The 25,125-nt window shown below is 54.0% G+C and overlaps 1 protein-coding gene across 5 annotated transcripts in view; it reads left to right on the forward strand.

Annotated features, from left to right (window-relative positions):
• The window catches only part of ARAP1 (ArfGAP with RhoGAP domain, ankyrin repeat and PH domain 1), a 70,590-nt gene that overhangs the window by 42,220 nt on the left and 3,245 nt on the right, over window positions 1–25,125 (forward strand). For 2 of the 5 annotated variants that reach the window (XM_023510306.1, XM_023510378.1), the window contains 27 exons: window positions 676–842; window positions 1,434–1,501; window positions 2,096–2,232; window positions 2,349–2,498; window positions 2,828–2,897; window positions 3,179–3,299; window positions 3,713–3,915; window positions 4,252–4,358; window positions 6,779–6,978; window positions 8,639–8,724; window positions 10,247–10,429; window positions 11,473–11,647; window positions 12,830–12,964; window positions 14,933–15,068; window positions 15,368–15,470; window positions 16,185–16,380; window positions 16,652–16,703; window positions 16,814–16,977; window positions 17,115–17,327; window positions 17,615–17,720; window positions 18,104–18,251; window positions 18,341–18,427; window positions 18,505–18,573; window positions 18,861–18,978; window positions 20,267–20,380; window positions 20,613–20,758; window positions 24,752–24,834. In XM_023510306.1, coding sequence (XP_023366074.1) covers window positions 676–842; window positions 1,434–1,501; window positions 2,096–2,232; window positions 2,349–2,498; window positions 2,828–2,897; window positions 3,179–3,299; window positions 3,713–3,915; window positions 4,252–4,358; window positions 6,779–6,978; window positions 8,639–8,724; window positions 10,247–10,429; window positions 11,473–11,647; window positions 12,830–12,964; window positions 14,933–15,068; window positions 15,368–15,470; window positions 16,185–16,380; window positions 16,652–16,703; window positions 16,814–16,977; window positions 17,115–17,327; window positions 17,615–17,720; window positions 18,104–18,251; window positions 18,341–18,427; window positions 18,505–18,573; window positions 18,861–18,978; window positions 20,267–20,380; window positions 20,613–20,758; window positions 24,752–24,834 — 3,537 coding nt within the window. Of the gene's footprint in view, window positions 1–675; window positions 843–1,433; window positions 1,502–2,095; window positions 2,233–2,348; window positions 2,499–2,827; window positions 2,898–3,178; window positions 3,300–3,712; window positions 3,916–4,251; window positions 4,359–6,778; window positions 6,979–8,638; window positions 8,725–10,246; window positions 10,430–11,472; window positions 11,648–12,829; window positions 12,965–14,932; window positions 15,069–15,367; window positions 15,471–16,184; window positions 16,381–16,651; window positions 16,704–16,813; window positions 16,978–17,114; window positions 17,328–17,614; window positions 17,721–18,103; window positions 18,252–18,340; window positions 18,428–18,504; window positions 18,574–18,860; window positions 18,979–20,266; window positions 20,381–20,601; window positions 20,759–21,259; window positions 21,293–24,751; window positions 24,835–25,125 lie in introns of all 5 variants that reach the window. The other 3 variants (XM_023510410.1, XR_002772101.1, XM_012803056.2) reach the window with 3 other exon arrangements.

Below are 25,125 nucleotides of genomic sequence, written 5' to 3' on the forward strand. Positions count from 1 at the left end.
ATGTCCTTGATGCCAAAGCCCTTCAGGAGATGCAGGGAGTGTGATCTGTGCCTTGAGAGCCCAGGGGGCCTGAAACTGGCCTTGGAGAGTTGGGGGAAGGTTCCTCGGGGGAGCAATAGCAGGGATGAGAAATTGGTGTTGTGGAAGATGAGTATGATGGGCTGAGGTGAGTTGAGGGATCTGAAGGCACCCAAGAGGTAGTCAACATCCAAGTCTAGGCAAGAAAGAAGATGATCTTGAGCCAGAGGCCCACAATACAAAATCTTAGGAATTTGCTCCTAAGGCTCTGGTCTGTGACTTGGGCCTTGAATCCCATTTCAATCCCATCCCTTTCCTTTATCATCAGATGCCTTCTCAGGTCAAGCATCGCCTCCTCCAGGAAGCCTTCCCAGACTCCCCAGTTTGGTGTTTATCCCTCCTCCAGAGTGGAGACCCAGTGGGTACATGGGGCTAAAAGCTAGAGCACTAGGACAGAGGGTGCCTGTTTCCTTTAGGCTTTGGGGACCTAGGAAGGGTTTTGGCCAGGGAAATGAGATGAGGAGGGCTTTTGGAGGACTGCTCATCTGTGTATGTGAGTTTGTATAATGAATGAGTTTTACTGAAACTCAGGTGAGCTGAGGGCTTGGTGGGTTGGAGTCTATCACTTAGTGATGCCTAACTTTTGTTCTGTTCCAGCTTTCCCTCCAAGGAGAAGTTATTGCCACCACCACTATCATCCCCTCCCCAGCTAGACCCTGAGGAGCCCCTGTCCACTCTCCCCTCAGGGCCTCCCCAGACCCCATCTCCACCTCCCTGCCCACCTGAGATCCCTCCGAAGCCTCAACGCCCATTCCCGGAATTCGGTGAGTGCTGCCACCAGGGGATGGGGCTCTGGGTGGGTTGTCTAGGATGGGCCCCTGGAGAGTATATGAGGATCCCACGCCTCATTCTGTTCTGCCCTCCTACCAGCCCATTGTGTGGCCTTGAAAGGTCACTCAGCCTCCCGGAGCATCATCTTCGAATGGAGACAGCACCTGGCTCTCTGACCCACTGATTGTTACGTGTGGGGACATGGCAGACTTTTTGAGTTCCCCATGATTTAGTCTTGAAGCATTTCCCATGGTAGCGGGTGGTTTGCTTTTCCTGGGCAGTCTACTTTTCTTGATTTTTATTGCTTTTTTATCCTTTTTTGGACAGTTTGGCCCTGACCACCAACTTTGCTGCCTGCTTAGAACTCTCAGAGGTGGCCAGGCCTCTCCTTGGCCACCCCTTTTATACCCATGAGGCCCCAAGGGTATAAAATAGTACTTCCTGTCCCCTGTACCTTTTCTGAAAGCTGAGCTGAGGTGGGGGTGGGGATCTTTCTTGGTCTGGGGTGGTTTTATGAAGCTAAGGTGAGGTGCCCCAGGAGAGGAGGCCTTGCTTCTGAGTCTCCCCTATCACTCTTTCACCAGATGACTCTGACTACTATGATCTCCCAGAGGAGGGGCCAGGGGCCCCCACCAGCGTGATGATCAAGAAGGTGGGGCAGGGCAGTGGTAAGGGTTTGGGCTGTCTGCCTATCAGTGTAGAGGGAAGGCTGGTCTGCTGCCCTTTAGACCGTGGGGACCATCAAATAGAGAGTGGGCAGCCATATCACAAGAGAGCTGTTCTCCCTCACTTCCTCTTCATACCATGCAGGGGTCAGGGGTCAATCATAGCCCCTGAGCCCTGGGCCATGGTTGGAGTTCTGGTCTGTGACTTCTGCTGGGTGGTTTGTGGCCTCTTTCCTCCCTCTGTGTCTGGTGCACATCTGTCGTGCAGTGTCTATCTTTGTTTCCTTTTCTGTGTTCCCATGTCTGGCTGCTTGTCTTATCTCTCTGGCCCCAAATCTTTTTCTCTGTCCCTTTATGTTTCTGTCTTTGTGGCCTGGGTTGGTGCTGGCCACTGGTTCTCCTGTCCTTGTGACCCTGGGGCCCTCTGTGGGCTCCGTTGGTGGGGGAGGAGAATGTGAAGAAACAGAAGTAAAAGTGCTGAGTTGTGTGGGTCAGCCTGCATAGACAGAGGGGGTGTGGCAACCCCTGGGTGGGTGTGATCTGGGCAGAAGGGAAGGATGATGCTGTGGGTTTGGGGGCAGGAGGAGCAACCACTGAGCGTAGTCCCACGAGCCGTGCGTGTTGCCAGTCTGCTGAGCGAGGGGGAGGAGCTGTCTGGGGACGACCGAGAGGATGAGGATGAGGATGAGGACGACCACGCCTATGAGGGTGTCCCCAAGTGAGCATCCACTCCTCTCAGCACTTCCCTTCCCTGAAAGCCAAGCCTCCTACTCCCAGCCCTCCCACCACTCGCCTACTTGGCCAGCCCCCTCAGCTCCTCTCCTCTCTCCCTAGTAGTGGATGGCACACCAGCACCCTGAACTTGCCCTTGCCAAGCCTGATTCCCGAACTCCCACCACACCCCATGGATGGGCTGCCTGGGGGCTCTACCCCCATCACATCTGTCATCAAGGCAGGCTGGCTGGACAAGAACCCACCGCAGGGGTGAGTGAGGCCTCTTGGTGCTCTGCACGGGGCCGGATGGTGCTCTAGGACACTGGTATCGCGGATCAGAAAACTAGAGGGACCCAAGATTTTCTGTAGATCTCCCTCCAGACCTGTTTTATTGTCCTTTAAATTGGGAAGTCGTACTGTGAGTTTGACTCACTCTTGCTAGATAACGTCAATCTTCTTCTCAGTGGCCATTTGGGGTCCTTCGTCCCTTGAACCTGGCTGACCCTAACTCTGTGTGTGACTGCTGGAGGGGCTGGGAGATCCTGAAACCTATCCTCTCGCCCCTAGTCCTTTGCTCTGTTGTTTCTCTCCCTCTCCAGATCGTATATCTATCAGAAACGATGGGTGAGACTAGATGCTGATTACCTGCGCTACTTCGACAGTAACAAGGTGAGGTCTGCATCAGTCCCTGACACAACTCCTGCTCCAGCCTAGGCTGAACCCTGACAACAGACCTAGGTGGATTCCTCCCCAGAGCTCTAGTCTGACTTTTCCAATTGTGTCCTCCTAGCCCACTGGCTGGCTATGGGCCATGATCAGGGTCAGTATCAGGGCTGTCCCTGTCCACCTGCATGAGACAGAACTGCAGCCTTCATTTCAGCAGAGGCTGGGGGCAGTCAGGGAGGTGCTGGGCCCTGAAATAGAAAATACAGATTTTCTCTCTTTCCCAGGATGCCTACTCTAAGCGCTTTATCTCTGTGGCCTGCATCTCCCGTGTGGCTGTCATTGGGGACCAGAAGTTTGAAGTGATTACAAACAACCGGACCTTTGCCTTCCGGGCAGAGAGTGATGGTGGGAAGTTTGGGGGGTTGTGTATGTGTGTTCATGGAGTGGGGAGAACAAGTTTGGCCAGAGAAATGGGGCAGAGAACTAGGGCACATCTGTCCCTCACATCTTATGTGGGGAGGCATCATCCCTTTGTTGAGTAGGGGAAAAAAGAGGGGACTGTGACTCCTCAGAACCACACTTTCCTGTTTATGGGGGAGACAGGCTCAGGTAAGTGAAGCACCTTGCCAGCATCAGTGGCACAGCTGAGATTGCAGCAGGAGCTGGTTTGAGTCAGGGAAGTCAGACAGAGTGATAGGTGGGCCATCTGTGATGGCTTTCGGGCGGGGGTGCTGCTTGAGGAGCCCAGGGCCGGGAGACTCCTGAACGCTCACTCCCTGCCAGGCCCAGCTCAGGCTTCTACCTCACTTCTTCCTCAGCGGAGCGGAATGCATGGGTGCAGGCCCTGCAGCAGGCAGTGGCTGAGCAGCGTACCCGGGCCCGGCTGTCTAGTGCTTACCTGCTGGGAGTGCCAGGTTCAGAGCAGCCTGACCACGCTGGCAGCTTGGAGCTGCGTGGCTTCAAGAATAAGCTGTATGTGGCTGTGGTCGGCGACAAAGTACAACTCTACAAGAATCTGGAGGTGCTAAGGGTTTGGCCAGGTCACTGAACCTCTCTCCCCTGCTCATGTCTATCCCCCTCATCGCTCCTATTGCCCCGGGCCCTCCCCCAATATTTCCCCACTTCAAGGATCCCCCACTTCCTCTGTCCCAGGCCCCCCTGGTTCCTCCCCTTGCACCAGGTCTCCAGGACCTGAGCCCTGCCCTTCCCATTCCCTCCTAGTTGTGAGCCCTTCTGCCTGGTCCCTGAGTACCACTCTCCAGCCTCTACTCTGGCTCCTTCATCTCCTCCTCACTGTTACATAAGCCTAAGCCCTGCCCCAAAGCCCTGCCCTCATCCCATCCCACCTGTCTGCTAGGAGTACCACCTGGGCATTGGCATCACCTTTGTGGACATGAGTGTGGGCAATGTGAAGGAAGTGGATCGTCGAAGCTTTGACCTCACCACACCCTACCGCATCTTCAGGTAGAGCCTCCCTTTCCTTTTCTTCCTCCCCCCCACCTCCCTCCCAGGAGGTCTTTTTGCAGAGTATGAGAAGCGGGAAGCTGCTCCTTCTTCTAAAACGGGTTCCCACCTGTGCCAGAACTGCTTGCTCTGATCCCTCCCTTCTAAGAGGTCTCACTCTTCACAGTGCCCCCTTTGGCCATCACTGTCCTCCCCTGCCCGCCGTGCTGCAACTACTACCTTCTCCCCTGCTGCTCTCACTCCCTCTAGAAAGTATACTTGTCCAACTGAGGTGGCTTCTCTTTGACTCTGGGCCTGTGCTGGGTGCTTCTTCCTGGGCCTCCAAGGCTCTGCCGTCTTGGTTTCCTCTGACCTCAGCTTTTGCCGAGTGTCTGTCTCTGTCTTCTGCCCCTTCCTCACTTATTCCCCGGCCTTTTGCCACCACCTTTCAGGCACTTTGCTGTGCCCAGGTTCAAATCCTGAGTATACTACTGACTAGCTGTGTCACTTGGGAAATCTGTGCCTCACTTTCCTGGGGAACCAAGGAGTCTTTGTAGCAGTGGGTAGTAACTGCCCCGTAAGCACTGGCACTGTCACCAGCACTATCTCTCTGTCCTCAGCCCAGATGTCTGTCTACAGCCAGATCCTCCTCTGAGCTGTAGGCCTGCAATCCCCCAGCTCTGTGGCCATCTCCTCTGTTCACTTTCCCCACTCCTGTTCTGCCCACTCCCTCCAGCCATGGGATCCTTGCCTCTCCTTTCACCCCTGTGCAAACTCATCCCTACCACATTGGCTCCCCCTGCTCTGCCCTCACCACTCTGGCCCCAGGCTCCTGCTGCCTCACCCTTTGGGTACTGGTCTGGGTTTTTTCATTCCATCTACTCTGACTGTCAGAAGGGTTTTTTTTAGAGAGAGAGAGAGGCTAAGCTTTTATTTGTTCATTTCTTACATTTGAAATACTCTTGATTACTTTGAGTTCATACCAAAGCTTAGAAAAATACTCTTTAATGACATTGTTAGCCTGAGAATGTTTGCCATAGTTTTTAACTACTATACAATTGCAACCAATCACTTTATGGGGTTTTCCCTCTTTTTTTGTTCTTTTTAAAATTTTTTTAGAGACAGGGTCTCTCACTGTCCCTTAGGCTGGAGTACATTGGTGTAATCATAGCTCACTATGGCCTTGAACTCCTGGCACAAGCAGTCCTCCCACCTCAGCCTCCCAAGTATCTAGGACTATAGGTGCATATACCATGCCTGGCTAATGTTTAAATTTTTTTTTTTTTTTAAATACAGACAGGGCCTTGCTACATTGCTCAGGCTGGCCCCTAGTAATCCTTCTGCCTCTACCTCCCAAAGTGCTGGGATTACCCACATGTGCCACTATACTTAGCCTCCTCTAGTTTTTCATTGTCATTAACCTTAATTAGGTTGGTTTGGTGTTTAGCACAAAGGGCCTCTTCCAACGTGACACACATGGCTGGTGACAGTGGATGTCAGCGCAGAAAGATGGGCTTGGCTTTTGTCTGAGGCTTTGGTGGCATTGCAAATTCCACATGCCAGCCTGTCATGGATAATGGCAGTGCATAGCACCTCTCATAGAGTGCTGCTCACAGCCTTTACACTTCTGGCAGCCATGCCTTCCTCAGCTATGGCAGTGGGGTATGGGTGGAGTAGACTCTTGAATGCATATATGACTCTGCAGTGGTGGCAGCAGCATTAGCAGGGAAAGAGCCAGAAGGTCTTTCTTCTTTTTTATTTTTTAGGGACAGTTATGCATTTATTGTTTAACCAGGGCTTCCCATCCTGAAGAACAGGAATGGTGTGGCAGGGCCGCAGGTGTCTGTATATGTTGGGCCAATGGCATTGTTTGTGGGGTGGGGCCACAGGGTATATTGCATTTGGGGCTGAGATAGGAAGGAATTTGAGGATGGGATGGCAGAGAGGTCTTTTTAAGACATCTCTGTGCCCTCTCCTCCTTCCCATTTAAACCCTCTGCAGGTTCTCCATTGTCCTCAGGGTACACTTTGACTTCTTCTGCCTGGCTCTGTCTGCTTCCCAGCCTCTTCTCTGCCAGTCTGCCCTCCTGCCCACAGGTCCTGGACTGCCCCTTTGCACATGCTCTTCTCTCTGTCTAGAACGCCCTTCTACCTCTTCACCTGGCTCAGCCCTTCTTATCTGTCGAGTCTTAGCTCAGGTGTCATTTCTTCCCAGCATCCTTCCCCACTCCCCTTGGGCTCCCCCACCCCCTGTATATCACTCAGGTCTTGGTATCCTTGCCATTGTCCACACCTACCTTCCCTACCAGACCCAGGATTCCTTCTCCTTCTGCCCAGGAGCTCCCAACACCTGTGCCCCCACCACTTCATGCTGTGCCCCTTGTGCTGCCCTGAAACTCCTCTGAGCCTTTCCCCAGAAGTCCCCTACTCCTATGTCCTCAGCTTCTCTGCAGACTCGGAGCTAGAGAAGGAGCAGTGGCTAGAGGCCATGCAGGGAGCCATCGCTGAGGCTCTGTCCACCTCAGAAGTGGCCGAGCGCATCTGGGCTGCAGCCCCCAACAGGTCTTGTGCCGACTGTGGGGCTGCCCAGCCTGACTGGGCCTCCATCAACCTCTGCGTCGTCATCTGCAAGCGTTGTGCAGGTATGTGGTGGTGTCAGGCACTGGGTGGAAGCATGGCAGGCTGGCTGGTCAGGGGGCTGGTGGCCTGTCTGGCAGGATGGGCTGAAGTAGAGATAGCAACCAAATCCACTAGTACTGGGACTTCTTTTATGTGCCAAGTTTTTCCCACTCTGATTAATCTGCAGGCCTTACATCTCAAGGCACGGATTCAATAACTCACATCAGGAGGGTGGTACTGAGGCACAGAGATCGGGAAAGTGGCCTAGTCAGGGTCATTTGGCAAGTAGTTGAGCCCGGACTTGAGTGCAGGCCTGTTGTGGTCTCATGTTCTGTCACGTGAGAAGTGTGGGGGAGGCCAGGCAAGAGGGGTTGGCAAGGGTCAGTCCAGGCAGAGCTTTGCATGCAGGGGGAGGAGCTAGTATTTTGTGTGGAGTGGGAGAGAAGGCAGGGACAGGGTCAGAGTTATGGTCAGACTCTGGCTGGCAGGTGGAAGCTAAATTGAGATGGGAATGAGACTGGAGACCAGTGAGGAAGCTGCTCAGATGAGGAAAGGGAGGAGGAGGCCTGGCCTGGGCAAGTGATGAGCATCCAGGGTGGGGAGGTTTAAGATCCAGAGTGTATACCTCTCAATGGCTGATCAGATAACAGGGGTGAGAATGAAGGAGGGCAGAGACCCGAATTCATTCATCTTTTCAGCCAGCATTGAATAAGGGTCTGCTATGTGCCAGACACAGCTAGGCACTGAGGATTCAGCCCTCATGAGAACTGATGGTGCCCAGCTGACAGCTCTGGGTGGGTGGAGGTGGTAGGAACTGAAGGGTAGGAATGAGTCTGGGGAGGTCGCTGAGCTAGATGAAGAGTCCTAAGACCTGTGGAACTTCTAGGGCAAATGTCCAGGGAGCTTGGGCCATGATATCTGGGTGCAGGAAAGTGATGCCCAGCTGGGGACCAGATTAGGAAGGAAGGCATCAGTGCATGGGGCACAGGGCTGGCTAGAGTGGACTGGGTGCTCATAGGAGAGTGTGCAGGGAAGCAAGGCCAGGCCAGAGCCAGGCAGTGCTGGACACTGCTAGTGTCCCCCAGCTCCCCTTCTTGCACTGGGGTCCCTTGTAGCTGGGCAAGGCTCCATTACATCCAGCCCCAACTCCTCCAGGCCTTTCATGCCACAGAGATCTATAAGGTGTGTGCTATGAGCCAGGTTTGCTCTAAGCACTGAGGATAGAGCAGGCAGCCAAAGTTCCTGCTCAAATGCAGCTTCCACTGTAGTCTGAAGAGGCAGGAAACACACACCTGATCCAGTAGAAGTATCGGGAATGCCCATGCTTGCAAGAGCACGTGTCATACATTAGGGAAGCCTTCTCTCAGGAGGCGACATGCCAACTGAGATCCTGAATGACAAAAAGGAGCAGCCATGGGGAGATGGGGGAAGAGAGTCTAGGCAGAAAGATGGTGTATGGGAAGCAGGTAAGGTGCCAGGATCTGCATTTTAAAGAGATCACTCTGGCAAAGCTGCAGGGGGCTACTAGGGAGCCAGGGGCAGGGGGCTGGTACAGGAGGCCAGTGAGGAATACAGGGATCCCTTGGGGGCTGCTCTGGCCTCTTGTGCCTATCTGACCCTGTCCCTATCTGCTCATGGGAAGGGGAGTGCCAGGTGATCCTGAGCTTGGCCTTCTGTCTACAGGAGAGCACCGTGGACTGGGTGCTGGCGTCTCTAAGGTGCGGAGCCTGAAGATGGACAAGAAAGTGTGGACAGAAACACTCATTGAGGTGGTGATGCCCCCATTTGCTACAGATATTTGGGGTTTGCCCCACTAAGCAGCTGCTGGGGTTTTCCAACCCCCCTTTCCCCAAATTGCTGATCCCAGCACCCAGGAGCCAGGAGAGATCTTTGTGATAATCTAGTGGGTGGTGATTTTGGAAAACACAATTTTTGGCAGAGTCAGCAAAATGGCTAGTGAGCTAAGAATATTTATAGTTTTAAAGTATTGTTAAAAAAAGATGATGGAAAGGGTGGCGGGTTCGAACCCGGCTATGGCCAAAACTGCAAAAGAAAAAAAAGATGATGGAACAGAGAGTGTAGGTGTTCTGTAAAGCCTAAAATATTTACTATTTCGTCCTTTAAGGAAAGAATTTGCTGACACAGCATCTAGTTTAGCTCTCATCTCATTAATAGACGTGGAAACTGAGGCCCTGGACGGGGCTGTAATCTGCCTGAGATTATTCAGCAAATGCATATTGACCACCAACTCTTTCTGTTTCCATCACTTACTGGCTGATCTAGGGCCTTCTCTCCTACCTTGCACTCCCCTCAGAGACTTTTACCTTTCATTTCATCTGAACTCACAGGCACCAGTGGGTATGTGTGTGTATGCCTGGGGCACACACTTAAATGTACTTTTATGCTTGAGCACTTGATGTTCCCACATAGCCGTATACGTGGTAGGTACATGGGAGAACAAACAACAGGAGGCCAAACTCAGGCACTTACAATACAGGACGTTTCTGACAGCCCTGGCCAAGCTATTCGGTTGTCACATCAATTTCCCATGTCCCCATAGTGTGTTTATCCCATAGATGCTAAGGACTTTGCATATGTTAATGAACTGACTTTCAAAACAAGCCTACGAATTAAGATTAGAATAACCAGTTTATAGACACTGGGGCCCAGGGAGAGAAAATAACTTGCCCAAAGACACAGAGTGAGTCAGTAGTGGCAGGGATTGTTTCTGCTTTGCTCTCTGCTGGGCCCTAGCACCCCACATAGGACTGGACAAAAAGGCAAGGTGAGGGCCCAGGAGATGGCTGTGGAATGATGAACAGAATCAACCACTGATCTAGTTCCCTGAATGTTGGCCCTTGTGTTCCCCCCAAATCCACCCCTACCCCTCTTGCCCAAAGAGGAATGTTGGGGACAGGAGGTGTTTCCAAAATCCCTGCCTACCCCATTGGCTGACAGGCCAGGCACCACCCGGCTATGATAGCCTCAAGAATGCAAAGTTCCAGATGTGGGACTGGGTGGGGCAAAAGAAAGGCCTCCAGGGACCAGTCACCACGCCTGAGGCATCCACCTGTTAGGTTGTCTGCCTCATGTCCTGTCACTGAGCCAAGGACCTGGGCTCAGCCCAGTGATCGTGGGGGGAACACCCACGGCCACCAGCAGGCCAAGCTGCTCCTTACGTCCAAGGGGCAGATGACCTGGCTCTCCAGCACCTTGCCTGACAACCTCAGAAACCAAGACTCCCGGACACACCCGCTGGCTGTTGGCCTCACCTCTTGCCTGTACCTGCAGCTCTTCTTACAGCTGGGCAATGGTGCTGGGAACCACTTCTGGGCAGCCAACGTGCCCCCCAGCGAGGCCCTGCAGCCCAACAGCAGCCCTGGCACCCGCCGGCACCATCTGGAGGCCAAGTACCAAGAGGGCAAGTACCGTCGCTACCACCCGCTCTTTGGCAACCAGGAGGAGCTGGACAAGGTCAGGGCATGCACCTCTGGGGCCCCTTGAGGCCACCCCCTTTCTTCTTGCTGTCCACCCCTTACTTTTTTTTATCCCATTTGTTCTACCAGCGTGGGGATGAGCTGGTATATGGGGAAACTGAGGCCGAGAGGGTGGGAGGGCCCTGCCTAAGCCACACAAAGTTAGGGCAGTGCTGGGAGGAGCCAGGCCTGACCCTTGGGCCAAGGCCACTTCCCAGCATCTGTCTGCCTTCCTCCTGATTCCTCTGTCTCCCGCACCCTGTCCTGTTCCTTCTGAATCCTGCCAAAAGGAGTGAACTTGATGGGGATGCTATTTCCTGTCAGGCTCATGAAAAACAGCTGGGCTGCTCTGACCCACCCCCATCCTCACCCCACTATGAAGAGGCCCTGTATGGGCCCCAGGCCCTGACAGGCTAAGAGCCAAGCCTTGGGGCCTGATGTGTCTCTGAGCAGGAGGCAGCCAGCTTTGAGGCAAGGGGATGCCATGTGTGACCTCTGGTTGGCCTTCAGCCCCTCCCCCAAGAAACCCCTCCCAGGGCAGGCTCAGTTGAGCTAGAAGGCCAGTAGGAGCCAGCCTTCTACTTCCCAGGGACCCAGGCGTCCTGCCCCAGCCCAGCCCAGTATGGCCTGCAAGCCAGGATGGCGGCAACTCCCATTGGTTGGGAGGGCTGGGCAGGCGGTGAGGAATTCAAATGTGGGAGGAATTAGCTACAAAGCACCCCTCCACCCCTCCACCAGGCAGAGGGAGCTGGAGATCCTCAGGAGGCTCACTGGTGGACTGGGCAGCTGTGTCTGGGCCACCAGCAGGGGTGAGGCCCAGCAGCTGGAAACCCCCAGCCTCTATGAGGCAGCCCACCCTCCCTCCTTTGGCTTCTCTCTTCCTCTTTTCTCTTTCTTCTTCCCCTGCTCTCTCTTTCAATTGGAAGATGAGCCATCCAGACCAGGGGATTCCTTCCTGGTCTATCTTCTCTTGCTCTACACCCCTGACTCTGCTGGCCCCTCACTCTCTGCTTGGGCTGACCTGCCCCTCCCTCTTCGTAGGCCCTGTGTGCTGCAGTCACCACCACAGACCTGGCTGAGACCCAGGCACTCCTGGGCTGTGGGGCTGGGATCAACTGCTTCTCAGGGGACCCTGAGGCCCCCACGCCCCTGGCTCTCGCAGAGCAGGCAGGGCAGACACTGCAGATGGAATTTCTGCGGAACAACCGGACCACAGGTAAGCGTGGCAGAGGATGAGGCAACCCTGCTGCCGTGATTGAAGGAGTTGTGGAGTAGGGGTCCACCAGGGACTGTGTAGGGCCCTGTGAGGTTTGATTTGCATACCACTCTCAAGCTGTGATAGTGACTCCTCGAGGGGCAACAAACAGTGTGTGTGACTTGGGGTGTGTTGGGGTATGTGTGTCAGTGCAGATTTGTGCTTCATATGTGTGTCTCTTCGTGTCTGTGTCTGTGTGACTGTGTAGGTACATGGATGTCCCTTCCTGACTTGCAGTGTGTATCCCACAGTGGGGCACCCATGTACTGGTATTTATGCAGCCCTGAGCTGCTCTGGACCTTTGTTTCCTTGCTCCTAGCACAGCCGGAGAACTCTGGGGTTTGCATGTGTGCAGAGTATATCTGCTGTTGCATGAGAGGTGGTGTGTTGCATTTATCTGTGTGCAGGTCACCTACCATAGCGGCCCTATCCACTGCTTTCTGGGTGGAGCTTAGTCACAGACCTGGTTTGGGTCCCATTTGTCTCCCACTGTCAGAGTGGGTGAGGAGGGGCGGGGTGGGGGCGAGCAGTGTTGGTCGTGGCCCAGGGCTAGCCTCTGCGGCCACTTGCCAGGACTAAGGGTGGAGCTCAGTGGCTGGAGCTCTGGGCGCAGGGCCATGGGTGGGTGGGGTGCACTGGGTTGGAGAAAGCCCAGGTGTTCAGGGAAGCACAGAAGACCACCCAGCTGGTGTGGGCCGGAGGGCAGAACACCCCCCACCCCCTGCCACCCGCCACCCGCCTTCCTTATTGCTGACTGCTGGGAGCAGGGCTGGAGCCAGGCTGCTTCCTTGAGCTTCACACTGTCTGGAACAAACCTCTCTCCTGGGATTGTTATTGAATTTTCCCAATGGCTCCTTCGTGCAAGTGTACCTGGCCCATGCCTCCAACGAGGGATGGGCTGAGAGTCAGGGAGGCTCCCTGGAACTGGGCCTTGGGAATGGAGTAGACTTTCCACAGGTGGGGAGAGGTGGAGAAATAGTTGGGGCAGAACCCTGGAGGTGGCGGTAGAAGTTGGTGGCTGCTGGTCAGGCAGCTGGAGAGCCTGGGTGATGACTTGAAAGTGAACCTAGGTGCCTGGCCTAGTGAGAGTAGGGTGTAGACACCCTTGGATGGTGAGCATGACCAGTTATTCCTCCTCCACAGAAGTACCTCGGGTGGACTCGATGAAGCCCCTGGAAAAGCACTACTCAGTCATCCTGCCAACTGTGAGCCACAGTGGCTTCCTCTACAAGACGGCTTCTGCTGGCAAGCCACTGCATGACCGCCGTGCTCGGGAAGGTGGGTCCTGCGCCAGACACCGTCCTGACCTGTGGCATTTTAGAATGGCTTGCAGGGCTAGGGAAGCCAGGGCTGGCCAGACTGGTACCATGGGGGTGGCCAAGTGGACTCTGGCAGAGTCACCCTGGAGGGCTTCCTGGATACAGTCTCTGGTATATAGCAGTTGCCTAATAAATAGGCTAATTGAGAGTAGGGTGGGGCACAGCACTCCAGAATAGGTCCCTCATTGGCAGAGCTTCCTTTGGACTAAAGAAGCCTTTATTGACCTCTTAGGGCATCTGCTATCCAGAGCCTGTGAATGGAAGGAGGTTTGAGGACTAAATTTTAAGCCATACCCCTCTCTTATCTCGGCTTTCTGTTTACTCCTCAACTTTAAATAAAATCCGTAATCCTTTCCATATCCCACAAGGGCCTACACAGCTGGTGGTCCCACCTTTTATCTCTATGCCCTCTCCTCTTTGCTTACTCAGCTCTGCCAGCCTCCTTGCTCCCACCACTTTTGCACTTGCTGTTCTCTCTGCCCTAAATGCTTTTCCCCAAGTATCTGCATGATCTGTCCCTCACCTTTTTATTTCTTTGAGTTGGGGGTGTCGCTATGTTATCCAAGCTGCTTTTGAACTCCTGGCCTCAAGTGATCCTTCTGCCTCAGCCTCCCAAGTCGCTGGGAGTTAAGGTGTGCACTACTACTCCTGGCTAGTCCTTCACTTTAATCAGGTCTGTCACTTCTGCAGAGACATCCTTGACCATCTCATCCATAGCGTGCCCAATTTCTCCCTTTACCCTAATTTTTTTTCAAATGACTTATCTTGTATTAGTCTTCTAAAGTGTATATCTGTCTACACTAAGTACACTGCACTTATCTTGTATTAATTTGTCTTCTGAAGTATGTATCTATCTATATCTAAAGTGTATATCACAGTTTTCTGAACCCCACTGGAACATAAGCTCCTTTTGGGCACCACTATAGCCCCCAGTACCTAGGACAGTGCTGGGCACACACTGGGTACAGGCATGTCTGCAGAATAAAGGGAGACTGAGGCAGGACTGGTGCTTCTAGAGGGAGCCCATCCTTGGCACATGTCAGGCCCTCCTGGACAGGATGAGGGACAATCTCTGCTGTGGGAATATTGTTGAGCCATTGCTCACCACATCCCTCAGCACCCTCCTGCATAAGCCACCCTGGGGATGGAGCTCTCCAACTCCCCAAGAGATTTCTGTGGAACCTATGCTGTTCACAATCTCGCTGCCTTGGGTCTAACTCCCTTTGCCTGATAATGTCATTTATGTAACTATCTGAGTCATCTTTTTTGCCTTGGGTGCCAGGAAGCTCTGAGCTGCTATGAAGCTTAGTGCTATGAACTGTACAAGCCTGCATGGCCTTGACATTCTATTCTTTCCACTACCCTTCTTGGTCCAGATTCCCTTTCCTTTATGGGATCTTGTCAGTCTCCTCAGAGCCATGGTAGGATGAGGCTGAGTACAAAGTGATGGGTGCTCTGGCAAAGGAGGGTAGAGCACCTGGGTGGGTATAGAAGGCTGTTTGTGAACTCAGGTGGTAGGGGGAGGGAACAGGTGTGCAAAAACAGGGTGTGTATAGGAGTGACAGAGAGGCAGCTGGAGAGGTAGGCAGAGCCAGACCCAGCAGAGACTTTGTCCTAAGGGCAAGGGGGGCCATGGAATCCTTTGATCAGAGGAAGGGTGTAGTCTGATTTTAGCCAGGTCACTCTTGGCTCTTGGAAGAGGCCAGGCTGGAGGCCAAAAAACCAATGAAGAGTTCTGGGGCAGAAGATGAGGTGTGGACTGGCCCAGCGGTGGAGCTACAGAGGGGAAGATGATTTCGGGGAAACTTTTGAGTTAGAATGAAGATCATGTGGGTCAGGTGGGAGTAGGGGCAGGAAGGATGGAGAGGTGGCTTATAAGTCATAGTGGGGGTCTCCCTCATGGCTCCCCTGACTAACTTCTCCCTAGAATTCAGCCGACGATGGTGTGTCCTTAGTGACGGGGTCCTGAGCTACTATGAGAATGAGCGGGCAGTGACCCCCAACGGGGAGATTCGGGCCAGCGAGATTGTGTGCCTGGCAGTGCCCCCTCCTGACACCCATGGGTGAGCACCCCTGGGCACATCACTGACTAGAGTTGCTGTAAGGTCCGAGCCTCCACTGGGGAGACAGTGAAATAGGCCCAGAGAAGGGCAGGATCTCCCCAGCGTCACACAATAAACCGGGGTTGTATAGAGACTGACCTAGGTCTCCAAAGGACACAGCCTAAGGCTTTTCCACCACCCCTAGGGGCCAGGGAAGTGTAATCACAAGGGCAATGTTGATGGGGCAGGGAAAGTCAGTTGGTGGGGATAGGGGCTGGGCAGGGCAAAATGGGCCTGAATCCTGGCCTGTGTACTTACAGCTTTGAGCACACCTTTGAGGTATACACAGAAGGAGAACGGCTGTACCTGTTTGGGCTGGAGAGTGCGGAGCTGGCTCACGAGTGGGTCAAGTGCATTGCTAAGGTAGGCCTGGGTTAGTGGGGTAGGTGTAGGGGTGACTGACAGGGGCAAGATGGGGCTGATCCATGTATCCCAGCTTCCCTGTCTCTGATGTTGGAAGCAGAGGCTGGATTGAGGGTAGCAGATATCAGGCAGGTTTCTCAGGCCAAAGCCCAGATGTAGTCTACAGTCCTCTGGGGGAAGGTTGGGAGACCTACCTCAGCTATGCAGGAGAAGGGCTTTGGGCCTTGTATTCTGTAGGTGCTCTATAAATGCTTAGTAATGAGTAATAGTCAGAGTCATCTTAGATGGACAATGCTGCCTCCAGGGGCAGTGTGCTTCTTGTCCCTAGAGGTGTGCAAGCAGAGGCTGGAGGGATAAGGCAGGGACATTATGGTGAGAGCTCTACCCTCAGGTCCCTGTGCTATGAGAGCCTCCCTCAGTTGTCTGTGAGCCTCCTGAGGATCAATCCTCAAGAGTCCTGGACACCCAGAATAACCAGTCTTGGTCCTGGCTCTTCATAGCTCCTACGCAGGGAGGGAGACAGATGGGGTACAGACAGCAGCAGCAGCAGCAGTGCAATCAGTGCAATCAGTGCTACAACAGAGGACAAGAATGCTTTGGTGTTGTGAGGGTCCAGAGAAGGGCCATCCCTGATGGTATCTGGGGAGGCTGGGGTGTCTTGGGCAGGCAGTGCTGCTGGCTGATGCAGCCTCCCCTGGCTGCCTCCCCTACCAGGCATTTGTCTCTCCCCTGGCCGAGGATCTGCTGGCCCGGGATTTTGAGCGGCTTGGGCGCCTACCCTACAAAGCTGGCCTGAGCCTACAGCGGGCCCAGGAGGGCTGGTTTGCCCTTACTGGCTCTGAGCTCCGTGCCGTCTTCCCAGAGGGGCCCTGTGAAGAGCCACTGCAACTACGGAAACTACAGGAGCTTTGTGCGTGGACCCAGACCTGAGCCCCCAACCTCCAGGGCACCCTCTCCTGGGCTCCCAGGCCCTCAGCCCCTGCCTAGAAGTCTGAACTCTATCCTGGCCTGGCCAGAAGGAGCCAGCCTGCCTTCTCATGTCCTCTCCTGCCCTTGGGGTGCATTTTGATGACCACATATGTTGGCGGGTGGGTCCCAGGGTTTTGTGTGCCCAGACAGCCTCAGGAGGGAGCAGATTGGGGATCATGAGCAAAGCCTTACCTTGACTGGCCCTTCCACAGCCGTCCAAGGGGACAGTGAGAACCAGGTGCTGGTGCTGGTGGAACGAAGGAGGTAAGCTGTAGCCTCCCTGAGGGGTTCCGAGAAGTTTGGAGTAGTCTGGCAGGCCTGAGGAAGTGGGGGGCTGGTGTAGGCCCCTCAGTGATTGGCTGTCCTGGGCCCAGGACACTGTACATCCAGGGGGAACGGAAGCTGGACTTCATGGGTTGGCTAGGGGCCATCCAGAAAGCAGCAGCCAGCTTGGGGGACACGCTATCGGAGCAGCAGCTTGGGGACTCGGACATCCCAGTGATTGTGTTCCGCTGTGTGGACTACATCACGCAGTGCGGTGAGCCCCGCTCTCCCAGAGAGATGCCTGGGGGCCCCTGGCACCCTGATCCCAGGAGCCTGGAAAGTAGCCTGTCCTGGAGCAAAGCCTAAGGCCCAGGCTTAAGGCCCTGAACACTTGGCCCTGCTCCTCCCCAGGCCTGACCTCGGAGGGTATCTACCGCAAGTGTGGGCAGACCTCAAAGACACAGCGGCTGCTGGAGAGCCTGCGGCAGGACGCACGCTCCGTGCGCCTCAAGGAGGGCGAACAGCATGTGGATGATGTCTCCTCAGCACTCAAGCGCTTCCTGCGCGACCTGCCCGATGGGCTCTTCACTCGTGCCCAGCGCCTAGCCTGGCTGGAGGCCTCAGGTGGGCCCTGCAGCCCCTGTCTACTGTATCTCAGGATTCCTGCCCCCTGGGGCAGTAGTGCTAGGCATGCCCCAGTTCCTGCCCTCCTCTGCTATTTATTCCCATAGACACTGTGTAAGAAGCTGGGGACTCTTGACAATTCCTCATCCTTCCAGAGTACCTCACCTGCTTCGACTTGGAGGGTGCAGGGACTGCTTTCACCCAGCAGGAGGGGCAGAGCAGCCAGAGTGTGGGACAGGGAAGGTGGTTATGGGCATTTCTGACCTGGTCTATCTCCCTACTCCCAGAGATTGAGGAGGAGGAGGAGAAGGTCTCCAGGTACCGAGAGCTCCTTATGCATCTGCCCCGTGTCAACCGGGCCACAGTGAAGGCCCTTATCGGCCACCTATACTGGTAAGGGGCAATACCATTGTGAAACTTTGGGGGGAACAGGGTAGAGAAGATTCTTCTATCCCCAACCTGGCTGACTGCCCTACCCTGAGAACGAGGTACTCCTGGGAACTGAGTATTGACTAATCTTGGATATTCTGTCTTCAGCTTAATGCCTCGGGGGGAAAATACATTTTTCAGCTTGGGGCTGGAATAATTTGACTAGATCTTCCAATGTCTCAGCCCTCCTCCTTGCCAGACCCCAAGATGTGGCCAGAAAGACTGTGCCTCCCCTTTTTAGCTTGTGACCCACCGTGACTAGGCCAGTCTGTCAGAAATTGGCAAGATGAGATGGAAAAGTTCCAGGCCAGATCCCTCACTCAAAGTCTCCCTGCTCCCTTCTCTAGTGTCCAGTGCTTCTCAGACACGAACCAGATGAACACGCACAACCTGGCAATTGTATTTGGGCCCACGCTCTTCCAGACAGATGGACAGGACTACAAGGCTGGCCGTGTGGTAGAAGACCTCATTAGCCACTATGTGGTGGTGTTTAGTGTGCGTCCCTGGCCAATGGGCAGTGGAAGGCAGGGCTCAGCCTCCCACATGGCAGTGACCACCTGCACCTGTCCCTCTCCCCTTCCCAGGTAGATGAGGAGGAGCTGAGGAAGCAGCGGGAGGAGATCACTGCCATTGTGAAGATGCGAGTAGCTGGCACTGCCAGTGGGACTCAGGTGAAGGCTGAGGCCTGGGTGGGGCTCAGACCAGCCACCGGTACCGAGACCTCCAACTGAACCTTATCTTCTTGCAGCATGCCGGTGACTTCATCTGCACGGTGTACCTGGAAGAGAAGAAAGCAGAAACTGAGCAGCATATCAAGGTAGGGCTTGGGGACCTAGAAGCCAATGGCCAGAGGAGTCAGGCCGGGCTGGGCACAGCTCAGATGGCTATAGGAGTGGTCCTTCCATTCCAAAGAGAGCCCTGGTTTGGGACCTTATGTGGCTGGTGCTGGGGCCTCTTTATAAGGACTATTCAGAGATGGCCCTCTGCATTCCAGAACTTGTGAGGAACTAAGAAGGGTGGGCTTAGGCCCTGAATCACATGGCAAGTTGTAGTGGAGCAGAGGCTGGGGATGGGGTAGGTTGACCTCCTCCTTGGTCCCTCCAGATCCCAGCATCCATGACAGCTGAGGAGCTCACCCTGGAGATCCTGGATCGCCGGAATGTGGGCATCAGGGAGAAGGACTATTGGACCTGCTTTGAGGTCAATGAGAGAGAAGAGGCAGGTGAGTGCCTACTGGGATCGGTGCAGGGCATGGTGTCTCATCTGGGCTATAGTTCCCATCTCTCTTCCCTTACCCTTTAGTGTAGGAGCAGGGGTAGTGAAACAAGTTTAGGATGGCAGATGTTGTTGTCACACTGATGAAACCTGTGATCTTGATGGTGGTGACAGATGCTGGCAAGGGTTGAGGTGATGCCTATAATGTGGCTGATGGGGACAGTGAAGGGGGTAGGTGATGTCAGCTGTGATGGTGCTTTTCAGGTGTCAGTGAGGGTGGTGTTAGTGATAATACTGAACTTGATCATGGGATTATGGGGTAACACCATTCTTGGTGGTTGTGACCATGCAGGAGAGGTGGTAGTGGGAGGGGGTATGGGTGAGGGTACTTGTGATACTACAGCAAGCCCATGGTGGTGAGGGGTGATAAAGGCATCTCTTATGGTGAAAGGGATCTTGGTGGCAGGGGGTCGGGGTGAGGGTATAATCTATCTATTTGTTTTATTTGTTGAGTGCCAGACCCATAGTCCTCATGAGGTTAGTCTGGTGTGGGAGGCCAGACAACTATAGCTACATTAACTGCTGTGAAGGAAAGACCCATGGCATGACCAAAGCTTCCCTGAGCTAGGAGGTGGAGGAACAGGAAGAGGGGTTACTTAGTGAAGCGGGGGACGGGGGGGAGAGTACTTCCAGGAATGAGAATGGCATGGGCAAAACCTGCATGGGCAGAGGTACAGCCCCTCACAGACAGTGAGGGGCTTGTGCTGTGGATGGGGCTGGACATCTAGGCAGAGGCAGAGATGGCCACACAGGGCCCAGCAGCAATGCAAGGCCTTAGGAGGGTTAGTGATTGGGATTTAGAAGATTGCTACTTGCTGTTGAGTGGAGAGAGGAGGCAAGGGAAGTGAGGGTGCATCATGGTTCAGTCCAAGGAGAAGACAGTAATGTGGGCCAGGGTATTGGCAGTGGGCATGGACAGCAGAGAAATATCTAACACATGGAAGGTGCGAGGGAGGAGGGTTTGTTTCTGGCTTAAGCAGCCTGGTGGGTGGTGGTGCTGTCATTTCCCTGATGAGACACAGAAGATCAGGGGCTTGGTTTGGGACATGTTGAGTTTAAGCCGCTTTGGTCACAGCCAGATGTGTCAAATGTGAAGCTTGGTTATGATGGTAACATGGCATGGTGCTAGCAGATGGTGGGAGTAGACAGTGGACATGTAGGTGACATGTGCCACGTGCCAGTTCTTGGTAGTATCAGACTGTGTGACAGTGACAGTGGGTGTGACCTCTCCTCAGAGCGCCCCCTGCACTTTGCTGAGAAGGTGTTGCCCATCCTGCATGGGCTGGGCACAGACAGCCACCTAGTGGTGAAGAAGCACCAGTCCATGGAGGCCATGCTGCTGTACCTGGGTATGTGGTGCCTACAGGTGGAGCAGGTGGGGTGGGACCCTCCATCCACAGCCAGGCCAGGACCTGGTGGCACAAGGCAAGAGTGGCTCAGGCAGAGGGTGCCCACCTGGCAAGCCTCTATAGTTGGGGGCAGAACAGGACAATTTCCTTCATCCTGGAACCTGGCCCTGGGACACCTGGGGGTATGAGTAGGGGCCGGGTGCAGCCTATGCCCACTCCAGTCCCCCCCCAGCCAGCCGTGTGGGCGACACCAAGCATGGCATGATGAAGTTCCGTGAGGACCGCAGCCTCCTGGGCCTGGGCCTGCCCTCAGGTGGCTTCCACGATCGCTACTTCATCCTCAACAGTAGCTGCCTGCGGCTATACAAGGAGGTCCGGGTAAGTGGCCTCACTGGGGTCTGCCCTGCCATGGGTACCTGCACCCACCAGTGTGTTCAGATATTGCTACAAGTGGTAACATCTCTATCAGAGCTTCTTGGGATGGCACAGCCATGGTGAAGAGCTGTAGACTCTTTGGGGCCTTCCTACTGTGCCCTTGGGTGGCCATTCCCCTAGGCCCTGGTGCCTGAATTCCATCACATCACACCAGTACTCTATCATCTGTGCCTGTGCTTTGTCATAGCAGCCACAGGAGCATGCTTTATGGTGACAGCCCCGAGTTGTGGCCCATGCATACCTTGTCATGTCACAGGTCATACTATTTCCAGCCCACTCTCTACACACTGTCCACATGCTGGGTGTTCTCCCAGACCAGGCTGCATCCTGCCATCTCCCACCTTCTACACATACGTGCCACATCCCCCATGTACCATTGCACATGCTGTCCTGGTTCTAGACCTGGGATTTCTTTGTCCATAATCCTGATCCTCTATCAAACAGAGCCAGAGGCCGTGGAGCGGGGCCCCTGAGACCGTGAGTAGCTGTGAGCTTACTGCCAGCTGCCTTACACCGCCTGGGGGGCAAAGCGAGCTAGGTGGAGCGTGGGGACATAGCCAAGGCCCTGGTCATCTCCAGGCATGATTCTCTGCCCCTTACCCGTCGGCACTGGCTCTCACACTGGGGCCCATGGCCTTCATCGCTAACCCCATCCCAGGGTCCTTTCCTCAAGATAGGGTCCCTTATGATGTAGAATTTTCAGAGGACTCAATGTGGAAGTTAAGGAGACCCTTAGGCTTGAATTTGAGCTCTGATCCTCTTCTCCTGCCATCCCTGGAGCCCAGCTATTTCCAACCCTGGAGAGAGTTCCAGAGCTATAAGAATGACCTTACTGCTGCTACTCTGATCCTAAAATGCCCCACCTGTGGTAGGAGCCTCCTCTGTAGCTCTGGCTGGTTGCTCAGCCTTTGCACAGCCACTCCTCCCTTGGGGCTGCCCTATTCCTAGGGGGATGGATACTTCTGCCTGAGGGAAGGCCTTTGCTCAGGTTCAACTGAGAATCTGCCTCCAGTGATACCCTGTAGGTCCCACCTCTGCCTTGGGGGCCACAAAGCATAGGTGCTCTGCAGAGGTGAGCAGCAGAGGTTCCCAGACCAGCGGTCTAGGCTGACAGACAGCTGTTCCACCAGTGTCTTCAACCTCTTCTTGCCCCTTGCATCTCCTGAGAACATGTGGATGGGTCTTGACTGCCGTGGAAGGAGCAAAGCAGATAGAGCAGAACCTTCACCTCCTTCTTTTTGAACTTTCTACCTCTATTAATGCAGCCTAGGCTGCTGCTTACCCTTGTGCAAAACGCTTCCTCTTCTCTTCTTTGCAGTCTGCAAAGTTGCAAAACACTTCCTCTTTAATTTTTGCAATCCTACTTCTGAGCCTGTCTGCCCCTCGAGTCAGTCCTCTGGGTTCTGGATGTTACCTCCCTAGTCCGCTGTCTCTAGGGGTGCTTAGCCCCATGGAGCAGACCATTGGTGTGGGCAGAAGGGAGGAAGGATGGCTGAGCCACCTGGAGGAGCAGCTACTGATCCTTTGGCATGGAGGAGAGAAGGCAGGAGAGCTAGAAAAGGGGAGAGACCTAATGTTCCCCAAGGAACCAGGCTTAGTGCCTGGCCCCTCACACACTGATACATGTAATCCTTACTCCTGTCTTGTGAGGAAGTGTGTTTTCCTCATTTCACAGGTGAGAAAACAGGCTTTGAGTGACTGTTTCTACCACATTCCATCTGGGATTTGAAGCCAGATTTGTTAGTGTCAAAACTCTCACGTTTTATATTCCTGCAAGTACAGGGGCTCAAAGACTCAGCAGAGAGGGGCTGTTCAGCACAGGGGCAGGGTAGGTGCTGCTCTATGACAGCCAGCCAGCACTTGTGGCCTGACAGAAGCCCTAGGCAGGTGTGGTTTGGTTACCAAGGTGTTGGTTCACAGGGTAACAAGAAACTGGGACAGTCCCAAGCAATTCAGGATATGAGGCCACTCAAGCCTTATCCTGGGGGTAGGGAGGGAGGGTCTCCTGGGAAAGGCACATTCTAGAAAGATCTTAGTTCCAGCAGAAGTCCTTGAGCAGCAAGAATGCATTTCTTTCTTCACCAGTGACCTTGTACCTTGGAGATGCTGGAAACATGAGCTCTTTGACTAGAAATGAAGTACTTAGGGGATTCATTCCCAAAAAGAAATTGCATTGACTGATACCCCCTTAGCTTCCTATTTCAGTCATCCTTATGTCACACACCTGCCATGCGTGCACCAGGCACACCAGAACCTGACAAAGCAGAGGGTTGTGTTTTCAGAGTCTCAGGGAGCCACAGTCTGGCTTGATGCCTCAATTCCTGCAATTCTTTCTGGGGCTGACTGGGACCATCATTACTGTCACATCCATGGGCCTGTCCCTTCTACCCTTGACTCACTTGACACCTAGCTTCAGTTCTCTTCTTCCACTCACAGCGTGGCTTCTTCCAGGCCTGAAGCCTGTTTTCCACCCATAAAGCATGCCTGTGGTCTAACCTTGCAGCTTCTGTTGCAGTCTTTCCATCCCCTCTACCAGGTGTCTTCAGATTCGCAGGCAGCATCTTCCCTGCTTGAGTGCAGGTGTCTTCCTGCTATATTCTCCCCACATCTGCCTCTTCCGAATCCATAGCCCAATCTCCCTTCCCACTACTCAGTTTCCTCCCTGTCTACAGCCCTGATCGTCCCTTGTCCGCAGCCCAGTTTGTTCCAGGCTCTGTTAGATACCTATCAGGGCAGGTGCTATCTGTAGAGAACATGGGACTCTGCTATCAGTCCCTTGTCATTACAGGGTATCAGGGTAAAAGCAGGGTGAAAGTCCTTCCTAAGACCCTCCTAAGCTACACTTCTTTTGGCAGCACAGATGTCTCCACCAATCCCTATCCTTTTGTGATAACATAGGAAAGTCCACCAATTCCCAAAACTTTTCACCTCTCTGGCTCCCTCAGTACCCTCTGGTTTATGCTAAAGAGCCATGCCTGGGGGTGACTGGGAGCTGCAGTGGGGAACTGGATAGAGACAGCTCAGTCTTTGACCCCCAGATACGGTTGTAAGTGAATTTTCCTCCCCTGCCATTCTCCTTGTGACCCACCTGTGGGCTCCAGGGGTGCCTGGTAAGGGGAGGACTTCAAGCAAGTGGCTCCCAGAACAGGAGGAAGGGTCATTAGCTTGACCCAAATAGCCTTTTCCTTGGGGGTTATTGCTCCTATCCCTTTGCCTCCAAGCCAGCCTGCTCCTTCTAAGCCCAGACCCATATGCAGAGGTGGGGCCCAGAGGGGAGCATATTGGTGACCTGGTACCCCTCCTCAGTATATCAGTCTTATGCTTCCTGGCCTAGGCTATTGGAAAGTTCTTCCTTTGGTCTATTGAACAGCTGTTTGCTTCAGCTTGAGTCCTTAGCAGACTAGTTACTAGTCAGAGCTAGTAACTGCTGATCTCCTTCTTTTCACACGGTCAACCCTGGAGCCTCTATGGGGTGGGGAAGGGTGAGGAATAAATAACCTGGGATGGACAGATGTAAGCAGCCAAGCAGGGCTCTCAGACGGCATCTGTTCCTCCCAGCTCAGTGCTGGAGGATGATGTGGGCAGGTCTCCCTCTGTGTGTAGTCTCATTCAGGCTGGTGCTACAAATTGAGTCTTCAATTTGCAGAGCCTCAGGGTGGGACTGTGATTTGCTTCTTTGGATATCCCAGTTGGGACAGCTTCCTTGGGGACTGAGGGTTGACTGTCTGATGCTGCTGCAGGGAGAGAGGCCTGGGGGGCTGGTTGGGCTGGACTGGAAACAGGGAGGATTTCATCAGGAAGGCTTCCTGGAGGAGGTGCCCTGTGCTGGGAGGCAGAGGTGGGTGGGGAGTGGTAGGAGGAAGGTTCCAGGCAGGAGAATGTACCAGTGTCCACTCTAACAGACTGAAGTGCCTTCTTCTCCCACCCTCATCCCAGAGTCACCGGCCTGAGAAGGAGTGGCCTGTCAAGAGTCTTAAAGTCTACCTGGGAGTGAAAAAGAAACTCCGGCCACCTACCTGGTGAGTTGGGACTAAGGAGATAGGCTTGCAGCTGGAGTCTGTGGGGGCTCAGAAATGATGGGAGAGGCATACCTGGGAGCTTTGAACTTGACAGAAGTCAGTACAGTGGTTCTGAAGGTGTCGTCTCCCAGACCAGCAGCATCACCTGGACATACCTTAGAAACAAATTTCTAAGACCCACCCCATTTCTGCTGAATCATGGGTTCTGGGGGCCCGGTACTCTGTGTTTTAATAAGCTGTTCGGGGAACTCTGATGCCTGCTTATGTGTGAGAACCACTGGCCTGTATTAA

This window comes from Otolemur garnettii, unplaced genomic scaffold (assembly GCF_000181295.1).
Source record: "Otolemur garnettii isolate 467f Iridium unplaced genomic scaffold, OtoGar3 scaffold00001, whole genome shotgun sequence".
Classification (NCBI taxonomy): domain Eukaryota; kingdom Metazoa; phylum Chordata; class Mammalia; order Primates; family Galagidae; genus Otolemur; species Otolemur garnettii.